The sequence below is a fragment of the Felis catus genome, chromosome A1 (genome assembly GCF_018350175.1).
Source record: "Felis catus isolate Fca126 chromosome A1, F.catus_Fca126_mat1.0, whole genome shotgun sequence".
Taxonomy (NCBI): domain Eukaryota; kingdom Metazoa; phylum Chordata; class Mammalia; order Carnivora; family Felidae; genus Felis; species Felis catus.
The window spans coordinates 141,232,386-141,255,065 of NC_058368.1; the positions used below are offsets into that span (position 1 = coordinate 141,232,386).

Here is a 22,680-nt window from a genome sequence, read left to right on the forward strand (position 1 = left end):
TCTGACAGGTCTGGGGAGAACATTGTTCCCGCTTATCTTTTCTTTGAAGATAAGAGGAGGGAGAATGCTTGTTTTTCACTAGAGAAGAAACAAATTACAGCATGAGAACAAAGAAGCACTCTAAATACGCTGGAAGGAAAGGATTGTATAATTTGGACTGTGACTCTCCAGTGTCTAGAAGCAGGACACAAGGTTGCATGCCAACGTTGGAAGGCAAAAAAGGGGGATTAGGCTGTAGGTATGAGATGGTGGGATGAGAAGGTTCTCTTCAGGGTTTGTTGTCTGAAATGGCCACCACTTAGGATGAAAGACCTCGAAGAAAAAAAGTTGTTTGTACAAGCTACAACCCTTGAAATCCTTGCAGTATCCAAATTGTGGTGTGTGCTTAATGCCATCATTAGCTTCTGAGAGACTAAGACCTTTATTTAGGGCCTAGGACCTACTGCACTTGGCTCCATTGTGGCAGCTCTCACAGAGTCTGCAGCAAAGTTGCTGACAAGCCGGCCACAGAGACTGGGGAGTTTAGGTCGCCCCCAGGCAAGCCTGGCCCGGGGAGGTTTGAAATACTGTCTTCTAAAGCCATATTGGTACGGGAGGAAGTCCTGGCTCCATAGTTTTACCCCAACCAAAGACTCTTCCTTCCCCGCTATTCCTTGGGTCTGTAGTTGGGAGCTGTGTCACTTCACTTGGATTCCCACTGTGGGCTGTGGGCCAAGGGAAGGAAAGAAATTATCCTCATTGGTTCCTTACCACTTCATTATCCTCATAAGATATATGGGGTCTCAAGGAGAATGAGTGAGGGGAATCAAGATGTACACTCAGCCTTCTTTGCCCCCTTGTTTGTATTTTGTCTTGTGGGCACTGTGAGGTCTCAATAGGGTGTTAGAGTCTCAGACATGGATACCAGGAGATACCAGGCCACGTGCAGGAGATACCAGGCTGACTCATTCCATGGACCCAGAAGAGAAATACTAATTTTTTTCTAGTCACATATTAAAAATACTTACTGATCCTTGACAAATAATTATTTGCTGTGGCTTGTTATTTTTCACCCTTTCCCCCCTATTTTTTAAATAATATACTTTTTACAGATAGAGAATAATAATAAAATGAATGCTGAGTTTGTGCAACACAGCTTATGAAATAGAATGTTGTTGCTACCTTCAGCCTCTTGTGTGCCACCGTACCCCCGCCCCCATTCCGATCTGTCACTTAGAGAAGGTAGAATCTAGAGTTCCATGGTAGAAAAGAGAGGACTGCGCTTTCCTATAGGGAAGGCATGAGCTGTAGGTAATGCCACCAACAAGCACCAGGATTTCTTTTCTTGTTCTCCACCTGCCCCTCCACCCATTTTATTTACCTTTTATTCCATTTTCCTTCCCTGTTTCCCAACATAGCATGTCTTTGTCATGCTATGAGCAGACATTCATTGTACTCAGATTGTTCTGAGACCCAACTATAGGCTCAGTATAGGAAACCTTCCATGAAATGAGGGACAATACCCTCAGTTTTTTTTCTCTTTTTCCATTCTACCTTGGCATTCTTAATGACCCTTATTTTCCATTTGGTTATGGGGTGCTGCAGTCTATAGTGCCAGTTGACTTCCTCACATTGCAAGTTGGACCCAGCCAGGTCTTGGGGTGGGTGTTGTATTTCCAGAAAGTTTGGGGGAAAACATAAAGGATAGTCTCTGGGATGAGCAACGCACCCACCTTGTCCCATCCATGTGTTTCAGCTTTCGAGGCCAGCCCAGCTTTGGAGATGGCCACTCATGTGTGCCGTGGTCATGCTTTCAGGCACACTGCTGGAGTTTTCTCTCCTGTTGGTGTTCTTTTTGCATCTGGAAGGCAGATGTGGGACTCTGGGTCCTCGAAGGCAGGTACATCCCATGGACACATGCTGGTCAGGAAGCCACTCTTAATGCAAACTCCATGCTTGCCTCGCTGCTCTCTCTCCATGTTTCAGTGTGAGGAACCCTGGTTTGTATCTGGTGAGTGACTGAATTTTCTGCTTTGCTGCAGATCAGGCGACCATGAAGAGGCCTCGGTCCTCCCGCTCCTGCACGCAGGCTTCAACAGGGTATGTATGTAGGAGGTGACTCAGCACCCCTGTCCGGTACCGATGCTTCATCCTTGGTTCTCACCTAATAGCACAGCCACAGATAACCTTTAAGGGAACTGAGCTCCAGGACCTTGAGGGAAAGGACGTAGCTGTTCTCACAGGACAGTAATAAGCGACTGCTACTCAAGCTTTTTCTCTCATAACTTCATGTGTCTTAGTCATAGAAATGTAATGACTTAAAGGCACATCTTATTATCAACAGGTCAAAATTCTGTAGTCCCAAAGTAACCTCACTTAAATGAGTCCAGTCAGTGAGACTCAGTCTTTGTATGTGAATGTTATACGGTATATGGTTAAAGTCCACCAAATTGGCACCTAGGGTTCTGTGTGCCTCAGGGCCCAACCAGAGCTTATACCCTAGGGACAGACCCATGATGACTTTCACATCTGTCAACTCGTGGTTTAAGCCATCCGTGTCAGCAAAGAAAAGTTACTTGAGTCACAACTACATGAATAACACTAATGTTCAATGTAAAGCTTGAGATGGATTACTCCACTGGCTATGACACCAAGAGAGAGACGCAGGTTGTTCCTGACTTAATTCCTCACGAGAACGACAACTGTTCAAGAACAAGAGACTGCTGAGAGGATCCTAGGACGTGGAGGTGAGGCTGAAGCACCCCTGCATCACAGGTGCAGTGTGATCACCCCTGCTGTGTCAGCAGGCCAGGTAGGAAAAGCAGTTATCCAGTGACCACGCTGCCCCTCCCCCGGCCAGTGCAGCGTCACGGGAGAAGTCTTCCCTCATACTGAAGTGGAAAGGGAGCCCAGGGGTGTCTACCAGCTCCCCGACCCCAGTGTTATGGGTTACTCTGTGGGAGCCCGTACTCTGATCTTGCAGTATGGGGAATCCAAGGAAGTCTCTGTGGCTCTTCCACTGGGAATGTGACTGAGGTGGGGGGCGGGCGAGGCGGGGCTGGGCAACAACCGGTCCCTGGATCTTGGCAGACTACGTTCATGCTTGCAGTTCCCAAGTAGTAACCCAACCAGTGGTTTTGCTTATCTTCAGGACCCAGTCACAGGTGCAATCTGACCAGAGAACTCTGCAGAGTGCTGATCTGCACTCTGTGAGGATTTGGATCCTCACAGGAGTTTTTGTTGGCCTTATAGCTGGTTTGCCCATCCTGTGTGGAGAGTGTCTTAAGGCCCTGTCTGACCAGAAAGACTGGCAACAACTCCTGGATGCAGTACAACCCCAGGGGCTCTTGAGGGAGGGGCATGCAGAGCTGATTGTCCCCAGAGTAGAGGCCGTACTGGGCATGCAATATTTCTGAGCTATCTGCTACTCAAAGGCAGATTAATTCATAGCCCAGGCTGAGGTTAGCTCCTAGCCTCTCCCAACCTGCAGAGCCAGTTTGGGAAATTGAGTAGCCTGGAGTGACCCCTCCCCTTCTTGCCCAGGCACGGAAGCTACACTGGCTATGGAGAGTGTCTTCCAGCCCCTTCTGCCCAGAAGGGCTGGGGATAACTCCTGGATGCCACCCAACAACACTGGAGCCGACAGGCTGGGCAAGGAAGAACTGATAGTTTGCATAACAAAGCCAATGGCACTATTCCATCAGGACGCTTGGCAAACAGGCCCCCTAGAGTTAAGACAAAGACTTTTACCAGCTTTAGAGCTGCTTCTCCCGCTGCAGGCAGGAAATGTAATTCGTAGCCCCACTCATCACTGAACACAACGTTTAGCCTCTCCAGCCAGGGAACTGAACCACAGCACACAGAAAGCTGCATAGCCCCCTCAGCAGCCCTACATACAGAGGTGCTTGAACAGACTGTACAGCCTGTCTTCAGAACACAGCTGGTGGCCTCACCTGACCAGGAAATTCAGTGCACATTCTGGCCTAATTTGGGTCCCTAAAAAAACAAGCAGTACAGGCCTGGGATCCCATCCTGCTGCCCTGCCAGGGCAGGGCCGGGAAGGTCGTTCCCAGACTCATCTACTACTGAATACGGTACACAGGTCTGACCATCTGGTAAGCCTGACCAGAAACTTCAGTCAACTGTAGAACCCATCCTGTAGCTTCGCCTGGGTAGGGAGCCAAGCCAGTAGCACACTGCTTCATCCCTGTCATGAGAGTCTGACACTTGCCTTGCCCTGAAATAGATCATAATAGCAGGCCCTACCTGACCAAGGTCGTTACCAGGAATCACACCCAGAAACCCAGACTGAGCTGACTGATGAAGTCTCTGCCAAAGCAAACCTATAAAGTCTGTAAGATGAGCCCAGGTACTCAGATGCACAGACACCAACAGAGGAGTCAAGGATCGTGAAAAATCAGGTAAATATGACAACACCAAAGGAAACTAATAAAGCTTCAATAACTGATCCTAAAGAAATGGAGATCCGTGAAGTGTTAGAGAATTCAGAAGAATCATCTCAAGGAAGTTGAGTAAACCACAAGAAAGCAAAGACAAATAATGAAATTAGGAAAACAGTGCAAGAACAAAATGACAAGTTTGACAAGGAAATAGCAGCCATCAAAAAAAGAAAAGAAAAAATAGAAAAATCATAGAATTGAAAAAAATACAATAACTGAATTAAAGAACTTAGTAGAGAGTTTCAGAAGTAGACTTGACCATGTTGAAGAAAGAATCTGGGACCTGGAAAGAATCTGTGACCATCGGAAATAACCCAGTTAGAGGAATAAAAAGAAAAAACAGAATGAAAAAGAGTGAAGAAAGCCTAAGGTAATGATGGGACACAATGGGGGGAAAAAAAGCCCAATACTTATAATATTCTCATTATAGGTATTTGCAGAAGAAGAAGAAGGACAGAAAGTACATTTAAAGTAATAATGGCTAAAAACTTTTGGACCTGGGGAGAGAAATGGACATCCAGATCCATGGGGCCCAGAGGGCCCCAAATAGGTTGAACCCACATATGTAATGGTGCTTTGCTACCCTGGGTTAAAGAAACAATCCTTGTCATAGAGCACAGAGAAGCGGGAATGTGTGATGTGGTTTTGTGCTTTGATATGCCTCGGTGTGCAGGAGCAGTTCTCTTTAAAATACTCAAGGTAGCATAGTGGTTCACCTGTGTAATAGAAATACTTCTATTTAGCACTGTAACTCTCCTGACAGCATTGTCCATCATCTCCTCTATCAAAGGCTGGCATTGGGAGTCATGTCTTAATGAGAATGCCTAGGACAGTGCTTCTGAGTCCGGGAATGGAGAGTTGCAAAAGGAAATTGTCAAGCCACGTGGCTGAGACTTCCTTTCTTAGGCACTTCCTAAGAAATGATGTAGTCATTTGCAGCTTTTGTAGGTCTTACATTAAATGGTGATCCCCATCCCAGCCTTGTTCTTCACCTGTGAGCCAGGATCTCTGGGAGTGTGAGGAGGCAGGTTTTCTGCACTATCTGGGAGCTGACAGAATAGCATGACACACTGTAGGTTCTGTCAGTGAGGATCTACATAGGTGTTGTTAACCATCCTTCAGGAATATTCTGCTTGTAATTCAGTGAGCCTACCTCTAACTGGTTTAGAGATTGTCTGGAGGGCTGAGATTACCCATTATATCCAGGAGGAACACCTGACCCTCTTAGGGTACAAATGCCACTAAATAAATTGAGGAGGTGAAGTTCACAGTTTCCTTTTTACTCCTTTGGTAACCTGCCCGTGCTGCTCTAGTAGGTTTCATTTCCCTTTGTTGGGCTGTGGTGCTGCTCTTGGCAGTCAGCCATTGTGGATAACACTCTTCAAGGGAGCATGAAAGATAGTACCTGTCAGGGACCACCTGGCAATCTTTAATGCTGAGTCTGATCAAAGCCATTTACCAGCTAGGTCAGGGCCCCCCCCCCCCCCCAGATAGCTTGAACTCTCCTGTGAGAAGCATGCCAAACCTACTGAGGCTTTACCTCCTGGGTTACTGTGGCTCAAGATCAGCTGAAGCTCTCCAGGTGGCTAGTCTCCTTTTTTGGGTAAAATCTTGTCTTTGGCAGCTTTCTCCCCAAGCACCCTTCCAAATATGCTGGCTATTCTTGAGTTTGTTTCTCATCTCTGGGTTGTTTTGACTGTATTAAATCATCTGCTAAAACTCTGGTCTGTGTTGCTAGCTAATTGGCCAATGCATCAGTCTGTAGGTCCCTGAGTGGGGATCCAGGAACAAATTGTGCCATCAGATATTCCACAACAGCTCTCCATGAAGCTTTGGTAGCTGTGTATAAGTGGCTCACTGCATGGTACTCAGTCCATTCGGAGCCTTTTGCAAACCAATATCTTAATTAGCAAAGGGCAATAGCAGCTGCATTTATACCAACCTTTACGTGCCCCTTTTCTGTTTGAAATGACACTTACTTGCTCAACAGGTGTTCGTGAAGCACTTACTGTATGAAATACAATGGGGTAGGCCTGCTGTGAGTACAGCAGTTGGATGCGCTGGGGAGGCTTCCTGTGGAGGAGCAAGTGGAGAGCTAAGATGGACTCTTAGGCTCCATTTGAGGGGATTTACTTAATCCTCATCTACACATAAGAAATTTAATATTTTCTCCATTTTTGCAGAGGAGGAAGCAGGCTCAGAATGCCTAAATAGTTTGCAAGAGCTCATAGTCATGGCAAAGTTAAGGAGGAGCAATGTGTTATTTAACTCCAAACTCCACGTTGGGTCCACCAAAGTAGTAGTTCCCAAACTACTCTGTGGCGCACTAGTGTTCCAAAAGTTCTTAATAGGTGTTCCACGAAAAAAGGCTTCCGTGGTCAAATAAGCTTGGGAAATCAGTGGGAACTGTTCCTCCTCTTCCCACCCCTGGAAATGCACAATGCATGTTAGGAACATTGCACGTGAACATATTGAATGCTCTGAGAAGTTCTGTCTTAAAGAAACATTCTAAATTTCTGAATGTGGGGCCCACGAATCTACATTTTTAGAAGAATGCATGGTTATTCCTAGCATATTGAAGTTTGAAATTCACTACTTTTGATCCACTCACATTATTTCAGTAATAGGAGTTAACATAGCCTAGAAAACCACCAAAGAGTAGAATCTTCTACCTTCAGTCTATAGAAGAGTCATTAAGTGCCAAACAAGGGGTGTGCAAAACAAGGGCTCCAGTGTTTAGAAACCATCACCTGTAGAAAGCTCTTTTTCACTACAATGGAAGTTCTTAGAACTAAAGAAAATAAGATCTCAGTAAGTTAGTACTTAAATGAAAGTGAAAATACAGTATGATTTTACAGACTGTATTTAAAGTATTACACACACACACACACACACACACACACACACACACACACACAGGCATTGGAGCTTAAGGGAGATAAACCAAACGTAATGGTATCTCCAGCTTATAACATTGTTAGTGACTTGGGGTTTTTTCCTCCATGACTTTCTTTACACATTTTTAAATTAATGTGTATAACTTTATAATTAAAAACAGACAATAAAATTTATTAAAATTGGTGTCTTTAAAAAAAAATCTGCCCAACTGTTGATTGTAACACTTTTGAAACTGATTTTTATCACAGATCCTTTTTTAGTATCTTAGAAAGCATCTGCTCACAATGCTCAGAGCTTGTCTACAGGCTTTTACATAATCTCCACCCATCCAGAAGCTCAGCCTGAGCCTAACCATGTTTAACTTTGCAGAAAAAGAGAAAGTATTTCCCTTCTGTGTGTTTGTGTTCTGTGTTCATGCCCCCCCCCCCTTTTCATTACCCTCTACCAGCTTCCCCCTGGAGTAGTGGGGAACCAGAAGTATTCCCCAGGGAGAAGCCATCCATGCTAGATGCATGGTGTGTGTGTGTGTGTGTGTGTGTGTGTGTGTGTGTGTGTGTGTGTGTGTAAGAGGAGAGTGCATTTGGCAATCAGAAGATGAGGAAGTTAGCAAAGAAGGGTCTCTTCCCTTGAAAATGACCATTCATACTGTGGCACATAGTATGAGTGTCCAGTGTGGGGTTTGAAAAGACTTTTCTTAGTGCAAAATAAAGCCAAAATGTTTCAGTAATTAACAAGGGGGGAGATGCTCTATCTGCCCTTATGTGTTTATTTTCCTGTGAGTATTTGTGATGAAGTTTTTCCCCACCTTTGTTACCAGGGGAGTTAAGCATACAGTATTACCTTATCGGTTGTTTCTCATACATTTAAACAAGCATTTCAAAGAGTTTGATAACTGTTTTGTTTCATTTCAATTTCTCAAGTTGTCTTATATAACAGAGTTACCTGGGGTGGGAAAAACTAAGTTCCTTTATTTGACTCCTTAAGAAGTCATTGTATGTCTTACATATTATCTTTGTTTTCTTTTCAGAGATTTATGGAGAATAGCAGCATAATTGCTTGCTATAATGAACTGATTCAAATAGAACACGGGGAAGTTCGCTCACAGTTCAAACTACGGTAGGTAGCAAAAATAAGAAGGAACACAAGGTTAACAATGTTGTACAAAAGCTTCTGTCATCAGACTGATGTTCACAGGTTCCTAGCTGAATGCCAGGGATTTTGAAACTGTTAGACAGGTAATGGTAGCTGGTAAATGGCAGAATCCAAACTAGGAGCCCTTTGCTCAATGAAATAAATTAGAAAACATTTCTTTGACAGTATTTTCCACTAATTAAAGCAGTTTTAAAATTATAGTCTAGGAAAAGTAATGTTTAATTTTCATACAATTAAATTGAGATTAAGAGTAGCCTTTGAGGATTACCTTCTATTTACTACTCTTTTAACATTTATAAGTTCTTGCTTGGATTGTTAAGAACAGGAGCAAACCCATGGTATATCTATTATGCCAGCCATAATAATTGCTATGTAACCATGATAGCAATTTCATGAGGTTTGTTTGTGACCTCAGTATGCATGAAGTGTGTTCAAGAAACTTACTTTAAGTCTCCTTAAAGGCAAATAGTGCTTTAAAAGCAGGCTTTTCATAATGTTCACTTCTGAGATGGAATTGTCTAGACGTCTGTCTGCTGGAAAGATGTTCTGCTTCCGGGACATCTTGGGATATCAGGGCTCTAGCTCATGCCCGGTTTTGTGGAGGTTCCCCTCTAGCACATCAGACCTTGATTTCTTCAACGTATCCCCCTCAAGTAGGAGAGAAGGGCAGAGAGGAGGCTCTTGCCAGCCTATAGCTCCCGGGAGTCCAGCCCTTAACGGCTTCAGGCTTTTGGATGCCAGAAGGTCCCCGGCATGGTTTCTCTCTGTGGCCAACCCAGAGGTCATGACGGTTTCAGGCTTAGTGAAAAATAAGTAAGATAGCATCTCACCGTAATGATTATGCTTATCTTGATTACTTAATTGGCATTCAAAGTGGACAAAACCCTGTGTAAACTTAATTTTTCTCTGCCATCCTTGGAAGTAAAATGGATTGGCACAAACCCATAAAGGCAGGTTTTTCTGGGGTTTGTTTACCCTGGTCAGGGAAGTCACTTTTTGGTGGACAGAGAGCTTTAAGAAATAGTGTGGGGAGAAACAGTCACTTCCTTAGGCAGGGAAATATTTTTTTAAAAAGTCAAACTAATGGAAATTCTGATATTTTAGAAGTCTTCAGTGAGGAATACTGGTAACGGTTTTTGAATATATAAGTGAAATCCCTAGGTTTCTTTGTATCCGTGTATTTATTAACTTCAGAGAACTTAAGAGACGTTTTCAAGAAAACCACACTGCCTTGACTTCAGCAATTTATGATGTTTATTGTACATTGTTTTTATTCCTTGGGATCTCTACTCTTTTTAATTAAGGATAAAATGTACTTTTATTTTTTTTAATGTTTATTTACTTATTTTGAGAGAGAGACAGAGACAGAGAATGAGTGGGTTTGGGGCAAAGAAGGAGAGAGAGAATCCTAAGCAGACTCCAAGCTCAGCACAGAGCCCGACCTGGGCTTGATCCCATCCATGACCACGAGATTGTGAACTGCGCTGAAATCAAGAGTAGGATGCTTAATCGACTAAGACACCGAGGTGCCCCCAAAAGACTGTACGTTTAGATTTTTTCATGATAGATAGAAAAAGAGGGATGCCATTGTGTTTCAGTTCTTTAACTGCGTATGATCCACAACAAGAATGAACAGCAGACCCCTTGTTGCTTTGATAGGTAATTCCTTCATTTTAATTAACTGATTTTAAATAACTGAGGTTTGAGGTTTCTTAGGCAACATTTAAGTGTGATGGCACATGTAGGATGTCAGAAGGTGAGGATGCCTGGTGGCTCAGTTGGTTAAACATCTAACTCTTGATTTTGGCTCTAGTCATGATCCCAGGGTTGTAGGATTGAGCTCCGTGTTGGGCTCTGTGCAGAGTGTGGAGGATACTTCAGGTTGTCTCTCTCCCTCTCCCTCTGCCCCTCCCCAACTCACGTGTGCACACATGCTCTCTCGTTCTCTCTCTCTTAAAAAAAGAAGCCTCATTCATTGTCAGCAGGGCAAAGCCAGGTCTGGCAATTTGAAATAAACATTCTCAGCCAGCACGAGGGTTAAAAGAATGGGCTTGAAGTTACTATGCTGATAAAATTTGCTTAGAGCCAGGGCACTGAACACTTCTGAGGGTCTCATCACATTCTGAACTTAGCACGTTTCTAAGTACATAAGCCTGCATAAGTCCCATAACTTCTCACCCCTCACTGACTGGAGCTGGTTGGAGGAGTTGAGCCCATTGTGGAGGTCATAATGAGAAAGCTCAAGTTCTTAATGCATGCAGATCAGTGTGAAGTTGTTAAATGGAGTTGACTCAGGCAAGCAGTGGTGTCCGAAAGGTAAGTTTGCCCAGGGTGCAGATCCCTTTCTACAGCAGCTTAAGGTAAAGAGCCTCTGGTAAAGACTGGTAAAGAGCCTCTCTTCCTGGTCATGAGCACCCAGCAAGAGAGCAGCCCCAGCTGTGGGGAAAAGAAAGCAAGAGTTCTCCACAGAAGGCCAGAGAAGAACTGTGTGGTCAGTTTCTTCCATTGGTTTTTGGCTAGTTCTGCCTCAAGCATCTCCAACTTCCTTCCTTTTCTGGAGGAGAAGGGTATGTGTACATGGTTTGACTCTTCCTGGGTACCCTATATCTGGGCCTAGCAGTCAGGGGTTGGTGACCCATTCCATGATCTCCCCAGCTCCATCCATATTCAGGGACATCTAAAGACTCCACCTGGACCTCAGAGTCAGGCAGGCAACTCTGTCACTTGCTGCAGATGGGGAAAATGAGGCTCTTTATTATACAATGCCAGAATAATTATAGTCTAATTATATAATACTTTTCTCTGCAATTCCGCCCCCAGCTACAGCTAAATATGTGACATTACTAGCATTCTGCAAGGACAGTCTGTACTCTAAGGAGGATGTCAAATGTTGAAGGTAGACGCTCTTGTCCAGGTCCTGGTGTATGGTAACCATATTTAGCCAAGAACACCGACGGATCATGTGATCAAAGAAAAAATATTTAATTTTAAAATTCCGTTATAAAGAATAACTTCTAAAGAGAGGAGATAAATCACATCTCTGTATGCTTGATGAGTTTACCTTATTAAACAGTACTATTGTTTATGGGACAAATGAAATGGAGACTGTCTAGGGAAATATAGGGTAAATGGTGATCACTTCTCTTCCAATGTTCTTATGCCTCTTTATCATGAAAAGAACTGTGTTATCCGAAATGCAGATAGGATTTAGCTGCTTCCCGGGAGCTTAAACTGGTAAGTTTATACTAATGCAGCCCTGTTTCTCTTACCTAGGACTTAGACCCAAATCATCATGTTCATTTGATTCCAAGTCTAAAGAGAATAGCGGTCCTCCATTTCAGGAGTCAAAGTCTCTGATGGACAAAACTTGAGTTCCATGGAATACCACACTTCTCGGTATCAACAGACATTTACAGAGCACTTTATCATGGGCCCTGCGTGACAGGCACTGTCACAGGAATAGAGTCCAAGCAGTGAAACCTTAATGTAATTGGCTCCCATGGTACGGCTACCCAGGATTGGGGCTCACCAGGAGCAAGTCCATGACGCCCTGGCCACCTGTGCTTCCCTCTGCCTGCCTCCCAGACCCTGCTGGGATGTAGATTTAGGTTCAGATTTAGGTTTCCCTGAAGCCACCACCTTGCATAGTCCTGCCTTGTTGCAGGCAGCCTCGTTTTGTGTATATATGTGTTTTGAATAGATTCTGGAATACCCGTGGTAGGAATACAGGAGATAATGCAACCCAGCCACTCCTGCCCCAGTGGACAGAGGAAAACACTGAGAGCCAGGGAGACTCTTGACATGATCACAGCTACCCAGTATGTTGGTGGCAGTGTTGGGGTCGGACCCTGGCATCCTGCTCTTCAGTCGGATGCACTCACCACCCTGTCACACCACTGTGTTCTTTGTAGACTTGTAGACATGACACTTGGGCCCCTGTAATATTTGCCTTTTCCATCTGGACCTTCAAGGGCTCCTTAAGAAGGTGAGGGGACATGGTTCTGTGGCCTGTACTTCATGGGTTTCCACATCGCGGCTACCTTTCCTTTGTGCTTTTTCCAGTTTTCCAACTTCTCAACCTGAAAGGTACAAAAATTATCTGAGGCACAGTTATGTGGTTCCCAAGAACAGAAAATTAATAAAGTTAAGGCTCTTCTGCATGAAGAGTATTAATAATTAATACACGCTATTAAATTCCCAAACTTTAGGAACATGATTCAAATTGATTACTTCATTTTGCTGCAGGTTTATTTAAATAGAACGATCAGCCAAATTGCTTTAAAGCCTAGTTCTTAACAGTGCAGTCCAGCATGTCACTGGGAGAAAACCATCTGCTGGCCCCATCCAGATCCTTCTACCTTGACTGTTGATGAGAATTTGCTTTGTCCCATTGGGCATTATACTGAAGATTTTATGCTTTGTGGATAATCATACAACGAATGTTTAATAGATGAGTTTTGGACATTTGGAGCTAAGATCTTACATAAAGGCTGCTCTTGAATTGACAAAAACACTAATACTCTGAAGTACCCTTTTAAATGCTTAGGTGAGGCCCACAGCCACGTTAAGAAAATGGGCAAAAGAGGAATTTGTCATTTGATAAAATGTGTTATAGCTTAATTATCTAGCTCTCAAATGTAAGGTTTAGTCCACACAGAATGTGCTTTTCCACGTCTGACTCCTGGGGGACAGGAAATGCTTGCCTCTGCTGCAACATCGGGTTCTGTACGCACATGCCTGGAAAATACTTCTGAGACGACTAGCTGTTGCTTGCCTCTTTGTGGGAGGCAGGGTACTAGTGACTTTGGTAATAATTTAAAATCTTTTTTCCCCCTTATTTTAGGTGATCTTGTTTACAAATGCGGCAATGGTATTAAGGTAGTACATGGTTGAAATTAGACTGGTACAGTTTAAATGAGGAAACATACTGTACCCATCTGGAATCTAAGACCAGTTAGACTTACCTTCTCCTCAGCTCGCCCATCACAGTTACTTATTTACCCTTCCACCCTGGTACCTTCATCACTGCACCATGGACTAAAATCCTTCACTCCTCATGCAGGTTACCTTGCTATTATTGAATGCAGTTCTTCGTTAGATAGTTCAAGTATTCTCATGAGAAAAGATAGGTTATGATTTCCTTTTGTTTCCACCAATGGCCTTTGAAAGTGTTAGAGAGTAGGGAGATACTGCTCCGAGATCTGACAGGTAATAACAAGTACTATGAGCTGAATTCTTACATTATCTGAAGCACTTTGAGAAATGCCTCACATAAGCTGTTGATTTTTACAGCAACCTATAAAACAGGTGTTATTACTCTCACTTATAGATGAGGTAACTGGGAGCCAGCAAAGATAAAAAGTTGCCCGTGGTGCCATAACTGGCAGAATACAGAACCAGACTTCAGCCAGGTTTTTTTTTCCCCCTCTTCCTTGTAAATAGTTTAAAACAGGATGGCAAATTTAGATGCCTCCATGAGTGGAAAAAATGAATAACATCTTATAAAACAGTATGTTTTATAAGAAGGAACATGAATCAAGTAAATCTTTTTTTTTTTTTTTTATAATGTGTCAGACAGGCCTCGCTGGGATTCTTTAAACAGCCAGCACAAATATAAAAGCTCTAGAAACTAGCCACATACTTTCTGTGTTAGATAGTAAATAACTTACCATATTTGGAGTTGCGCTGGATTTAGAAGGTACTTAAAATTCTAAGCAATTGAGAAGTTGAAATATTTCCAGTATTCTACATGTACATTAGAAAGGTCACCAAGAAGAGTGCCTACCTGGAGAGCTGTAGGGTTAACCAGCCAAGAGGAATCTTGCCATACGTGCCTTCCATTGTGCCAGTGGGTGAGGTTGAAAGCAAAGTACCATATAAAGGCTTATTGACCGGAGATTACGAAAGTAAGAAAAGAGGAAAAAGTATTTCTGTGTCTATTGAAAAAGGGCAGACAGAATACCTCAGATTCAGTGTGGGTTTAATTCAGTTCTAATTGTTGGGGACTTGACTCCACCGTCGCCACACTAGGAATGAAACAGAAGAACAGTGTTGACGTAGATCCGGGAGACCTGGAAGATGGCCTCCTGCAACTTCGTTCTCTTGGGTCTGTATTAAGGTTTCATTGAGCACATAGGTGGTTCTTTCCATGATCCATGAAGATTTTGCTGGATTACAATTCTTCTTTGTGTTATAGTCAGAGAAATGTATGCTGCTGTCAAACAAACTAGCTTACTTTGAAAGGCTAGAGGTTTTTTTTCCTTCACAAAGAACATGGCTTTAATGAATTTGGGGGAACTGTTTACTTTGATAAATTAACATATGAAACGCTAATGGTTTTATAGCTTCACTAACATTGATCTTTCGCAACTTTCAGGGCCTGTAATTCAGTGTTTACAGCATTAGACCACTGTCATGAAGCCATAGAAATTACAAGTGATGACCATGTGATTCAGGTACGGAGACACTTTTTCTCTGGAGATGTCAAAACAGAACCTTTCAAGTTGGAGCCATCCTTTTCCGAGGAACTTTCCTATAATCCTCACATTACTGTGTATTTTCTTTGGAGAAAGGGACATCAAAGATATGTAAAGAAAACTGATAGACTGAAATCTAAGAATTAGATATTCACCAAGAATAAAAAAATTATTTTGGATCCAAACCTATGCTTCCTATGACCAAGATAGGGTAAATTCTTTGATAATTTGCGAAGACAGCATTTAAATCACGCCAGAAGTATGTCAAAATTGTAGAGTAAATGCTTATGGGAATGAAATGTTTTCAAAGGTATTCATTTATTTGCCTGCAGTTGGTATTCTAATTATATAGAAGCCTTGTATGGTAAAGTTGTCTTCCTAAGGAAATGTGTATAGTAGACGAACCTTTGTTGAAATGAAGTCATCTTACTGTATTTGTTGGAAGGTAAGACATTTCTGCTACAACAATAATCTGAAACGTGGACTTCTCCATCGACGGATACTGGCCTGCCTGGAATTGGTTTGCATAATGGCACTGAGTGTGAGGAACACTTGCTGTCCTCAGTGGAAACCAAAGACAGTGCTCGGGATATGGTGGCCACACAACAGAGCCCCCACCGCACACAGATACACCCTGCTGTCAAACCTAACCAGTAACAGCAGCAGCCCACCCTGCCTTGGCCCCTTCATTAACATGTTCGTAATGTTGTCTCCTTTCCATTCAATGACTCTGAAAGAAACACAAGTGCCCCGTGATACTGATGGGGGAAACTGAGGCCCAGCAAGGTCAAGGAATTTACCCAAGGAAAGCCCCAGTAATAAGTATTGGAACCAAAATCTGTAGCCATGTCTTTCTGATTATAAAGCCTTCCCTCTTGGTTCCGTGTTTGGCTGTATTTCCAGAATCTGTTTTTGTGGCTGTTCCTTGCCGTGGGTCTGAAAGCTTCCTCTGGTTGCTGTTAGTGCCCACCTATGCACACACAGGTGTGCATCCTGGACTGCAGAGAAACCAGACATGTTTGCTACCGACCAAGTGCAAATCTCACATCCCCCTCACTTCTGTCCAGACTTGAACAATGCATTCCAAACATGAAACGCATCTGCTTTGCACCCCCCTCTGACAGTGGGCAGCCAGATTGTGATTTCTATAGTGAGGAGAAGGGGCTCCCTGCTCTCCAGTTGCCTTCCCCAGTTGTCGTCTGATGACTCCTTGAACAGGGAGCAGAGTCCTTCGTTCTATGGTGAGCATCTGGTGGTTAGAGACCCTGTATCTCTGGTGGGGAGGGGGTGATGTGGTGGAGTCGCCCCCTGCCCACCTTTACTGTGACCAGGAGGAAACAGGCTTCCCCTTGAAAAAACCTACTGGCAATCTGAATATAAAACTCAAAAACAAGGGGAAAGAAGTTGAATAGAGGATGTGATAGGGAAAAGAGAAATAAAATGACATTTGTGTTAGGGATTTCAAGAGGAGCCCTCATGGACAGGGTATTTCACATATATTCTTACTCATTACCAGAGTCCTTCTCAAGGCACTGCCCCTGAGGGGTTTATGCCTCTGTGTGACTATGCATGTTCAGAGGTTAGGTGATGGCCCTTAAATTTAGGAATAATATATACCCATCCATCGATCCATCCATCTCAACTCTTTGCTTTAAAACATTTACACAAAGCTTACCATATACCAGGCACAGCACTAAGCATTTTACACCTTCTCATTTATTTCTTAAAACAACTTTATGAGCCAGGAACTACTACTGTAGCCATTTTACAGATGAAGAGACTGAGGACCAGAGGGGACAAGTAACTTGCCCACGGTCGTGGAGCTAGTTATTGGCAGAACCAGGATTTGAACTTGAGTGCCTTGGCTCCAGAGTCTATGTTTGAGTACCTGCTGCATTCTGAGGTTACAGGAACCCTAGCATGAACAAAGGGCCATGACTTGTACCCATATCTGCAACTGAATAGTGAAGGTAGAATAAACACACATGGAAATGTATGAGGATTTGGCCAACAAGGAAACCAATACATGTATCACATATTTACTAAACAGTCCTGAGTATCCAGAGATAAATCCAAAGTAGGCTTTTCCTGGAGGATTTTTATGTCTAGTGGGGGAGAGAGATAAATAAAAACTTGGATTGAGTGCGAGAAGTCACTGGAAGCCTGCACAGAGTGGGCTCCCACAGAGTGGGAGCCTATAGAAGTGGCTCCAGCTCAGAATGGGCATGGGGTCAAGGGCGGCTTGCTAGAGGAGGGGAGGAGATGGGAGGAGGGACAAATCCAACTTGGCAGGGCATGGATTTGGGGAGGGGCATTGTGAGGGGAGAGAACACGTAGGCAGAGGCCTACAGATGAGGAGGAAGTACAGGGAGTTCAGCACGCAGGTGTAGGCCCACCTGGTGAGCAGTAGCCTGCTGCCTGGCCCCAGGAGGGTGGTGATAGGAGATCGCTGAAGATAGTGTCACCACCCCAACTCTTCTGTCAGCCTCATAAGGCCTCGTGCTCAGGCTCCAGAGCACCCTCCAAACCTCTCCAGCTCCCAAGTTTAATTGTGTTAGTAGGAGGTTTGTTCGCAGGGGAACAGCTCCCCAAGTGTCCCTGCATCACCAGGCTACTTACTATCGTCATAGTGGAGTGCAAGAGTGATTATGATTATAGTTTGCAAGCATGTTTCTGAAGCAGCAGATGGATGTACATGATGCCCAAAGAAATCCATGACCTAGAGGCTGTACGGTCACATTTGCCCCATGTTCTTTGTCTTTCTCGTCTCCCTTACTCAGCTTCTCATCTAGTAGATTGTTCTTGGAGAAGAAGTTGGAGGGTGGAGATGGGACCTGGGAGTCAGGCAAGGAAATAGCTCTGAATTCCAGGGCCCTGGGCAGAATTTTAGAAAGAAGCCTCTGAGTCTGCTGGCCTCCAGATGTGCCAAGGTGGCCTCTTCTCACACCCACATGTGCCCAGCACTGAAAGGGCTGCCTCCTGCACAACCTGTTTAACTAGATTTATGGTTGAGGTGAGATGGGAAGTGGCCCCAAGCCATAGCATTGGTTAGTAGGCAGTGGCAGTTAGAAAGGAGGCATGAGGGAGCAAATCTCTGCCTTGTAGAGATGTGACTAATAGAAGCCACAACCTCTTCAACCAATTCATTTTTATTCTAACTCCTTTTTATTTTTTGACTGTTTTCTTCTTGGCCGATTGGGGATGAGTAAGGCCCACAAGAGGCTGGCTCTACTAGATGAGGACTTCTTGCTCTTTGTCTGCTAAGGAATTTCTTCCAATGCCCCAGAGAGAACTAGGGCGCTGGGGTGGTGAATGAATACATTGCTGCTCAGGAGTGAGGCAGCGACTCCAGGGGGCTTACTGAAGTGACAGAGACCAGTCGGCACCCACATCAGAGAGTGCTCATCCAGGGAACTTCTTACTTGATATTCCAACATGTTCCTCTGTGTCCCAGCAAGCACTCCTGAGGGCACACAGCATACCCACACTGACCTTTAACCACCTCCTGTTCACAGTACGTCAACCCAGCCTTTGAAAGGATGATGGGCTACCACAAAGGCGAGCTCCTGGGGAAAGAGCTCGCCGAGCTGCCCAAAAGTGATAAGAACCGGGCAGACCTTCTTGACACCATCAACACGTGCATCAAGAAGGGCAAGGTGGGTGCAACAGACAGATTTGCAAACCCCTCCCCAATGCATTTTTGTTTCTGAGTTTTATGTCACGTCTTTAAGATTGGCTCCTTTGATGACATGATAATTAAGTGAAAGATCTCTTATGTTGGCAAAATGAGTCAAGTTGGAGGTTAATTTTGGATACAAGTGAATCAAGCACTTACGATGATGTAGAACCTGATGACTTTGTGTAAGGAGAGTTTATCCTTTCCATGAATCTGTCCTCGTTCTCTCTGCTGGAGTATCATTGCTGCCTCTGAGCAGAGTTCTGCCCACAGGGCTGTTGTGTGTTTTTAGTGTGTCCATTGTTTGGGGGAACTGGAAGTACATGTATCCGTATATCTATGTGGGCCCTGTTCTTGGTCACTTTTCCCTTTTTCTGTTCTCTTTCCTGATCATAGTTGAGTAGAGACATGCAACTCACTTCTCCCTGTCATGTCAGTTTGTCCAGCGGCCAAAGAGAGGGCTGTCAGTGTGGCAGGAAGCTTCCCTGAAGCCCTCTCTTCCGGAAATGGAGTGTGGCTCCGGCAGCTGGAAATCCCTGTGCATTTTCTTTTAAGCATTCAGAATGCGTTCACGTAGTTATATCTTTCATCTTGGTTTCTCTGATGTGAAATAGTGAAATGAGCACTGTGTTCTTTTAATTGGGGACTGTTTATAGGAATAAAATACGTTTGGGTTGTATATGACAGCCAACGTTAATTTTTAAACAATAGGGGCAGTGAGACTGAAAAGGAATCAGGACATTATCAAGTACTCTAGAAAATTTTGCCAGGGTGGTAATGCCACACGCGTGGTGGCCCAAGAGGCACACCAGTTAGCCGTCTCGTGTGAGGGAGGGGGCAGAAACGGGCTGAAGAGAAAATTGGGTTCTGGTTTATCTCCTTCCTCTCAGACATGGTAGAGGGACCACCAGGCTCTTGATGAGCTAATTCCCTGGGGTCCAGAGACAGTAAGAATGCTCACACTCTCCTTAACTTCATAGAAACTGCTAGGAGCCAGACGAATCCCAGAGAAGTCTTGGTAGGATGCCCCGTAGAAAGTAAGAAGACAGGTTTCAAGGTAAATTAAGAGACAAGAACTTAGAGCCACATTTTCCACTTTGTATATGTGGGCAAGTTAGTTAGAATCTCTGAGCCTTGGTTTGCCCATCTGAAAACTAAGGATGATAATATCAAGCTTACAGGTTGCTGTGAAGATTCGAAAGAAGACCCCATCAGAATCCCTTGACCTGGTGCCCCTTAGACCCATAGGACTGAGAGCAGAGCTCTACCCACTCATCAACTGTCCTAGGATCCTGAGGGGCCATCTTGGAGGCGGACATGTTGGTCTTGGGGTCTTAGTGCAGGGTGACCACGAGCCTTAGGTAATAAGTGTTACAATAGGTACAATGATAAAGCAATGTTTTGTGGAATGTAATGAAAGCATGTGGGAACTCTATTGCTCAACTTGATGAGATCCTCTGAAGAAGCAGCCATTAGCCTCAATGGAAGGATTTTAAGAGCTCTCTTTGTCCATGTAGGAGTGGCAGGGGGTTTACTATGCCAGACGGAAATCCGGGGACAGCATCCAGCAGCACGTGAAGATTACCCCAGTGATTGGCCAAGGAGGGTGAGAGTGAACTCTTGAACTCTTTTAATTGAAGGGCTCATGTGGGCATTGGGTTTGCATATTGAAATACCAATGTAAGCACTAGACCCACTCATACGGTGGGGTTGGGCTATACATAGCATATACTGTGGACAGACCCATGTGGCTGGCAACAGCCTCCAGACGTGGCTTTCCCTTTCCCTCTCTTCTCTCGCTTATGGGCTTTACAAAGCATCTCCCCAGCTGCCCACCTCCGCCTTGTCATCTATGGTTCCATTATCCTCACTACCCTCTGAAGGAGCTGTGTTTAGGCTTTCCCCTGTCATAATAGCAACAACAAAACAACAAGGCTCGCTGGCTTCAGCCCTGCGCTGGGGGCCACCTTTCTCCCCTTGAGGCACCAGCTCTGTAGTGGTTCTCTTCAGGCTGACTCGCGGCTTGTTCCACAAGGTGAAGAGAGTCCTGGAGGTCATGGTTACATAGATAAAGGTGTGTTTGGCCAGAATCAGGTGATAAGATTCCATTTAATGTCAGATTATCAGAGAAGGTCAATACATAATTTCTTTTCCTTCTCTCAGTTAAATTTTGTGAGAGGGTTTACAAAGCCAAACAGGATCCCTGAACAAGTACGCCACTGAGGAGCCTCTAGTAAACCACCTTGAAGGTCAACACTAGCTTCATAGCATGGTTTACAAGGGACCCATGCTGTCACGTGATGTTTTGGAAAAAGAAGAGGTAGCAGTTGTCATGCCAGTAACCAGAAGTGGTGAGTCCTGCCTGTGACTCGTAAGACTACCTGAGTACCTTCCAAATTGTTGGGTGGTTAGAAAACAAAACATTCTGTAAAGTCAGCTAAATGTCTTAGGTTGTTTCCTCTCCAATTGTACTTGTTTGATAAGTTTTGAAATTGTTACCCCTCATTTCAGAGACCATCATCTCGTATTTTCTGACATTTGGCTTCCCTCTGGGGCGTTGGCAGGCCTGACAAGGGTTTTGAGCACAGAGAGAGGCCTCCCCTGCCACCCCCTGCCCCTTGAGCTGGTGGCCTTGGCATGGCCATTTCCACTAACAGTCTGTGCTCAGAGGCCATGATGGCTGTCACGTTGCTACCATCTTCTCAGAAAAGTTAAGCTAAGATTCACTCTGTGTGTGTGACCAGAATTCTTAGGTGGCCAAGGCAGAGGAGACACTTTTGCTTGGTAATTTCTGTCAGAATGAATTTTTCTTATCTCTCTGATTTTACAGATAAGTGGGAAGTTCTTTTGTCTAGACGCAGTGTTATTTTTCCCTCACTTGTAGACAGTGCATTATCAAAGGAAATTCTTATTAAAAGTAGGGAAATTTTATCTCTTCCTGTTTACTGAGGCTTATTACAGAATAACCAGTATTTTCTATACTCTCTTCAGTCCTCCAGAGAAAACTGAATCAAAGAGAGCGAAACAGGAGACTCATTCCTGTTCCTATAAAATCTCACATGGCCCTCTAGAATTCCTGGCTCCCCTCTCGGTACCAAATCTACCTTGAGCTGATTTTTGTGCAGGGAGCTGTATAGCCTTTTCTGGTCTCCCTTGTGGTAATGAGCAAGACCGTAGGCCGTTTTGGGATTCTGTCCGTAACCTTGAAATAAGAGGATTTTTCTCTGCCTGAAAAATGCCATCATTGTGATGACCATGCTGTGAAAGAATATGGAACATTAATATAAAAACAGCAGCCATGTAATTTGGTCATTGTCCAAATGAGTCTTTTGCTTTTTATATAAGCTGTAAAATTATTCATGTCAGCGGAACTAAAACCAACTTCTCGAGGAGCATTTCATCCTATCGCTGGAGATATCTGGGAGACAAGCTTCAGGAGTCAGTTGCAAAATGAAATATCCATTAGGAAAGTGTTTCTGAGCCAACTGTGATTAAAAGGGAAGCCCAGTTTCTGGAGGCATGTGTGGGCTGTGTATGAAAAATGTGTTTTCCGTAGACTAGGTTGTGTTTGAAATTTAAATGTGCCCTAGAATGGACCCTGGGGTTTTGCTTTAAGAAATTCTGTTGATGTTTTCATTTGCTGATTTGTTGAATCATCTCCTATCTGACTCACTAATAACTGATAATTTATGTTATTAGGAAAATTAGGCATTTTGTCTCCCTCAAGAAGCTGTGTTGTACCACTGACAATAATAAGCAGGTATGGTATTCAGTTTCCTTCCTTTTGCTTTGTCAGCTTGACCACATGTTACTGTTCTCTGCGTGTCTTTATCCATATCTTACTGTACTTGCCAATTTAGGAGGTGTATGGCAAAATTAGGCTCCTTTGACAGACAAATAGTAGATAAAAAAAATTCCCTGCAGGCTTATGTTGCTTTGTTAGTAATGTACAGCAGTTAGGATTTAGCCTGTGGCTGTGCGACTAAAGACTAATGTATTTCATGAGAGCATAAAATTCTTCTTCTAAATAAAAAAAGTC

General features: G+C 44.0%; 1 protein-coding gene across 9 annotated transcripts in view; it reads left to right on the forward strand.

Moving 5' to 3' along the window:
- The window catches only part of PDE8B (phosphodiesterase 8B), a 267,553-nt gene that overhangs the window by 150,445 nt on the left and 94,428 nt on the right, over positions 1-22,680 (forward strand). For 8 of the 9 annotated variants that reach the window (XM_045062413.1, XM_045062408.1, XM_019835832.3 and 5 more), the window contains exons 5-10: positions 2,022-2,079; positions 8,365-8,453; positions 14,866-14,944; positions 18,481-18,621; positions 20,159-20,247; positions 22,341-22,401. In XM_045062413.1, the coding sequence (XP_044918348.1) occupies positions 2,022-2,079; positions 8,365-8,453; positions 14,866-14,944; positions 18,481-18,621; positions 20,159-20,247; positions 22,341-22,401 (517 nt within the window). The remainder of the gene's footprint in view (positions 1-2,021; positions 2,080-8,364; positions 8,454-14,865; positions 14,945-18,480; positions 18,622-20,158; positions 20,248-22,340; positions 22,402-22,680) is intronic. The other variant, XM_045062402.1, reaches the window with a different exon arrangement.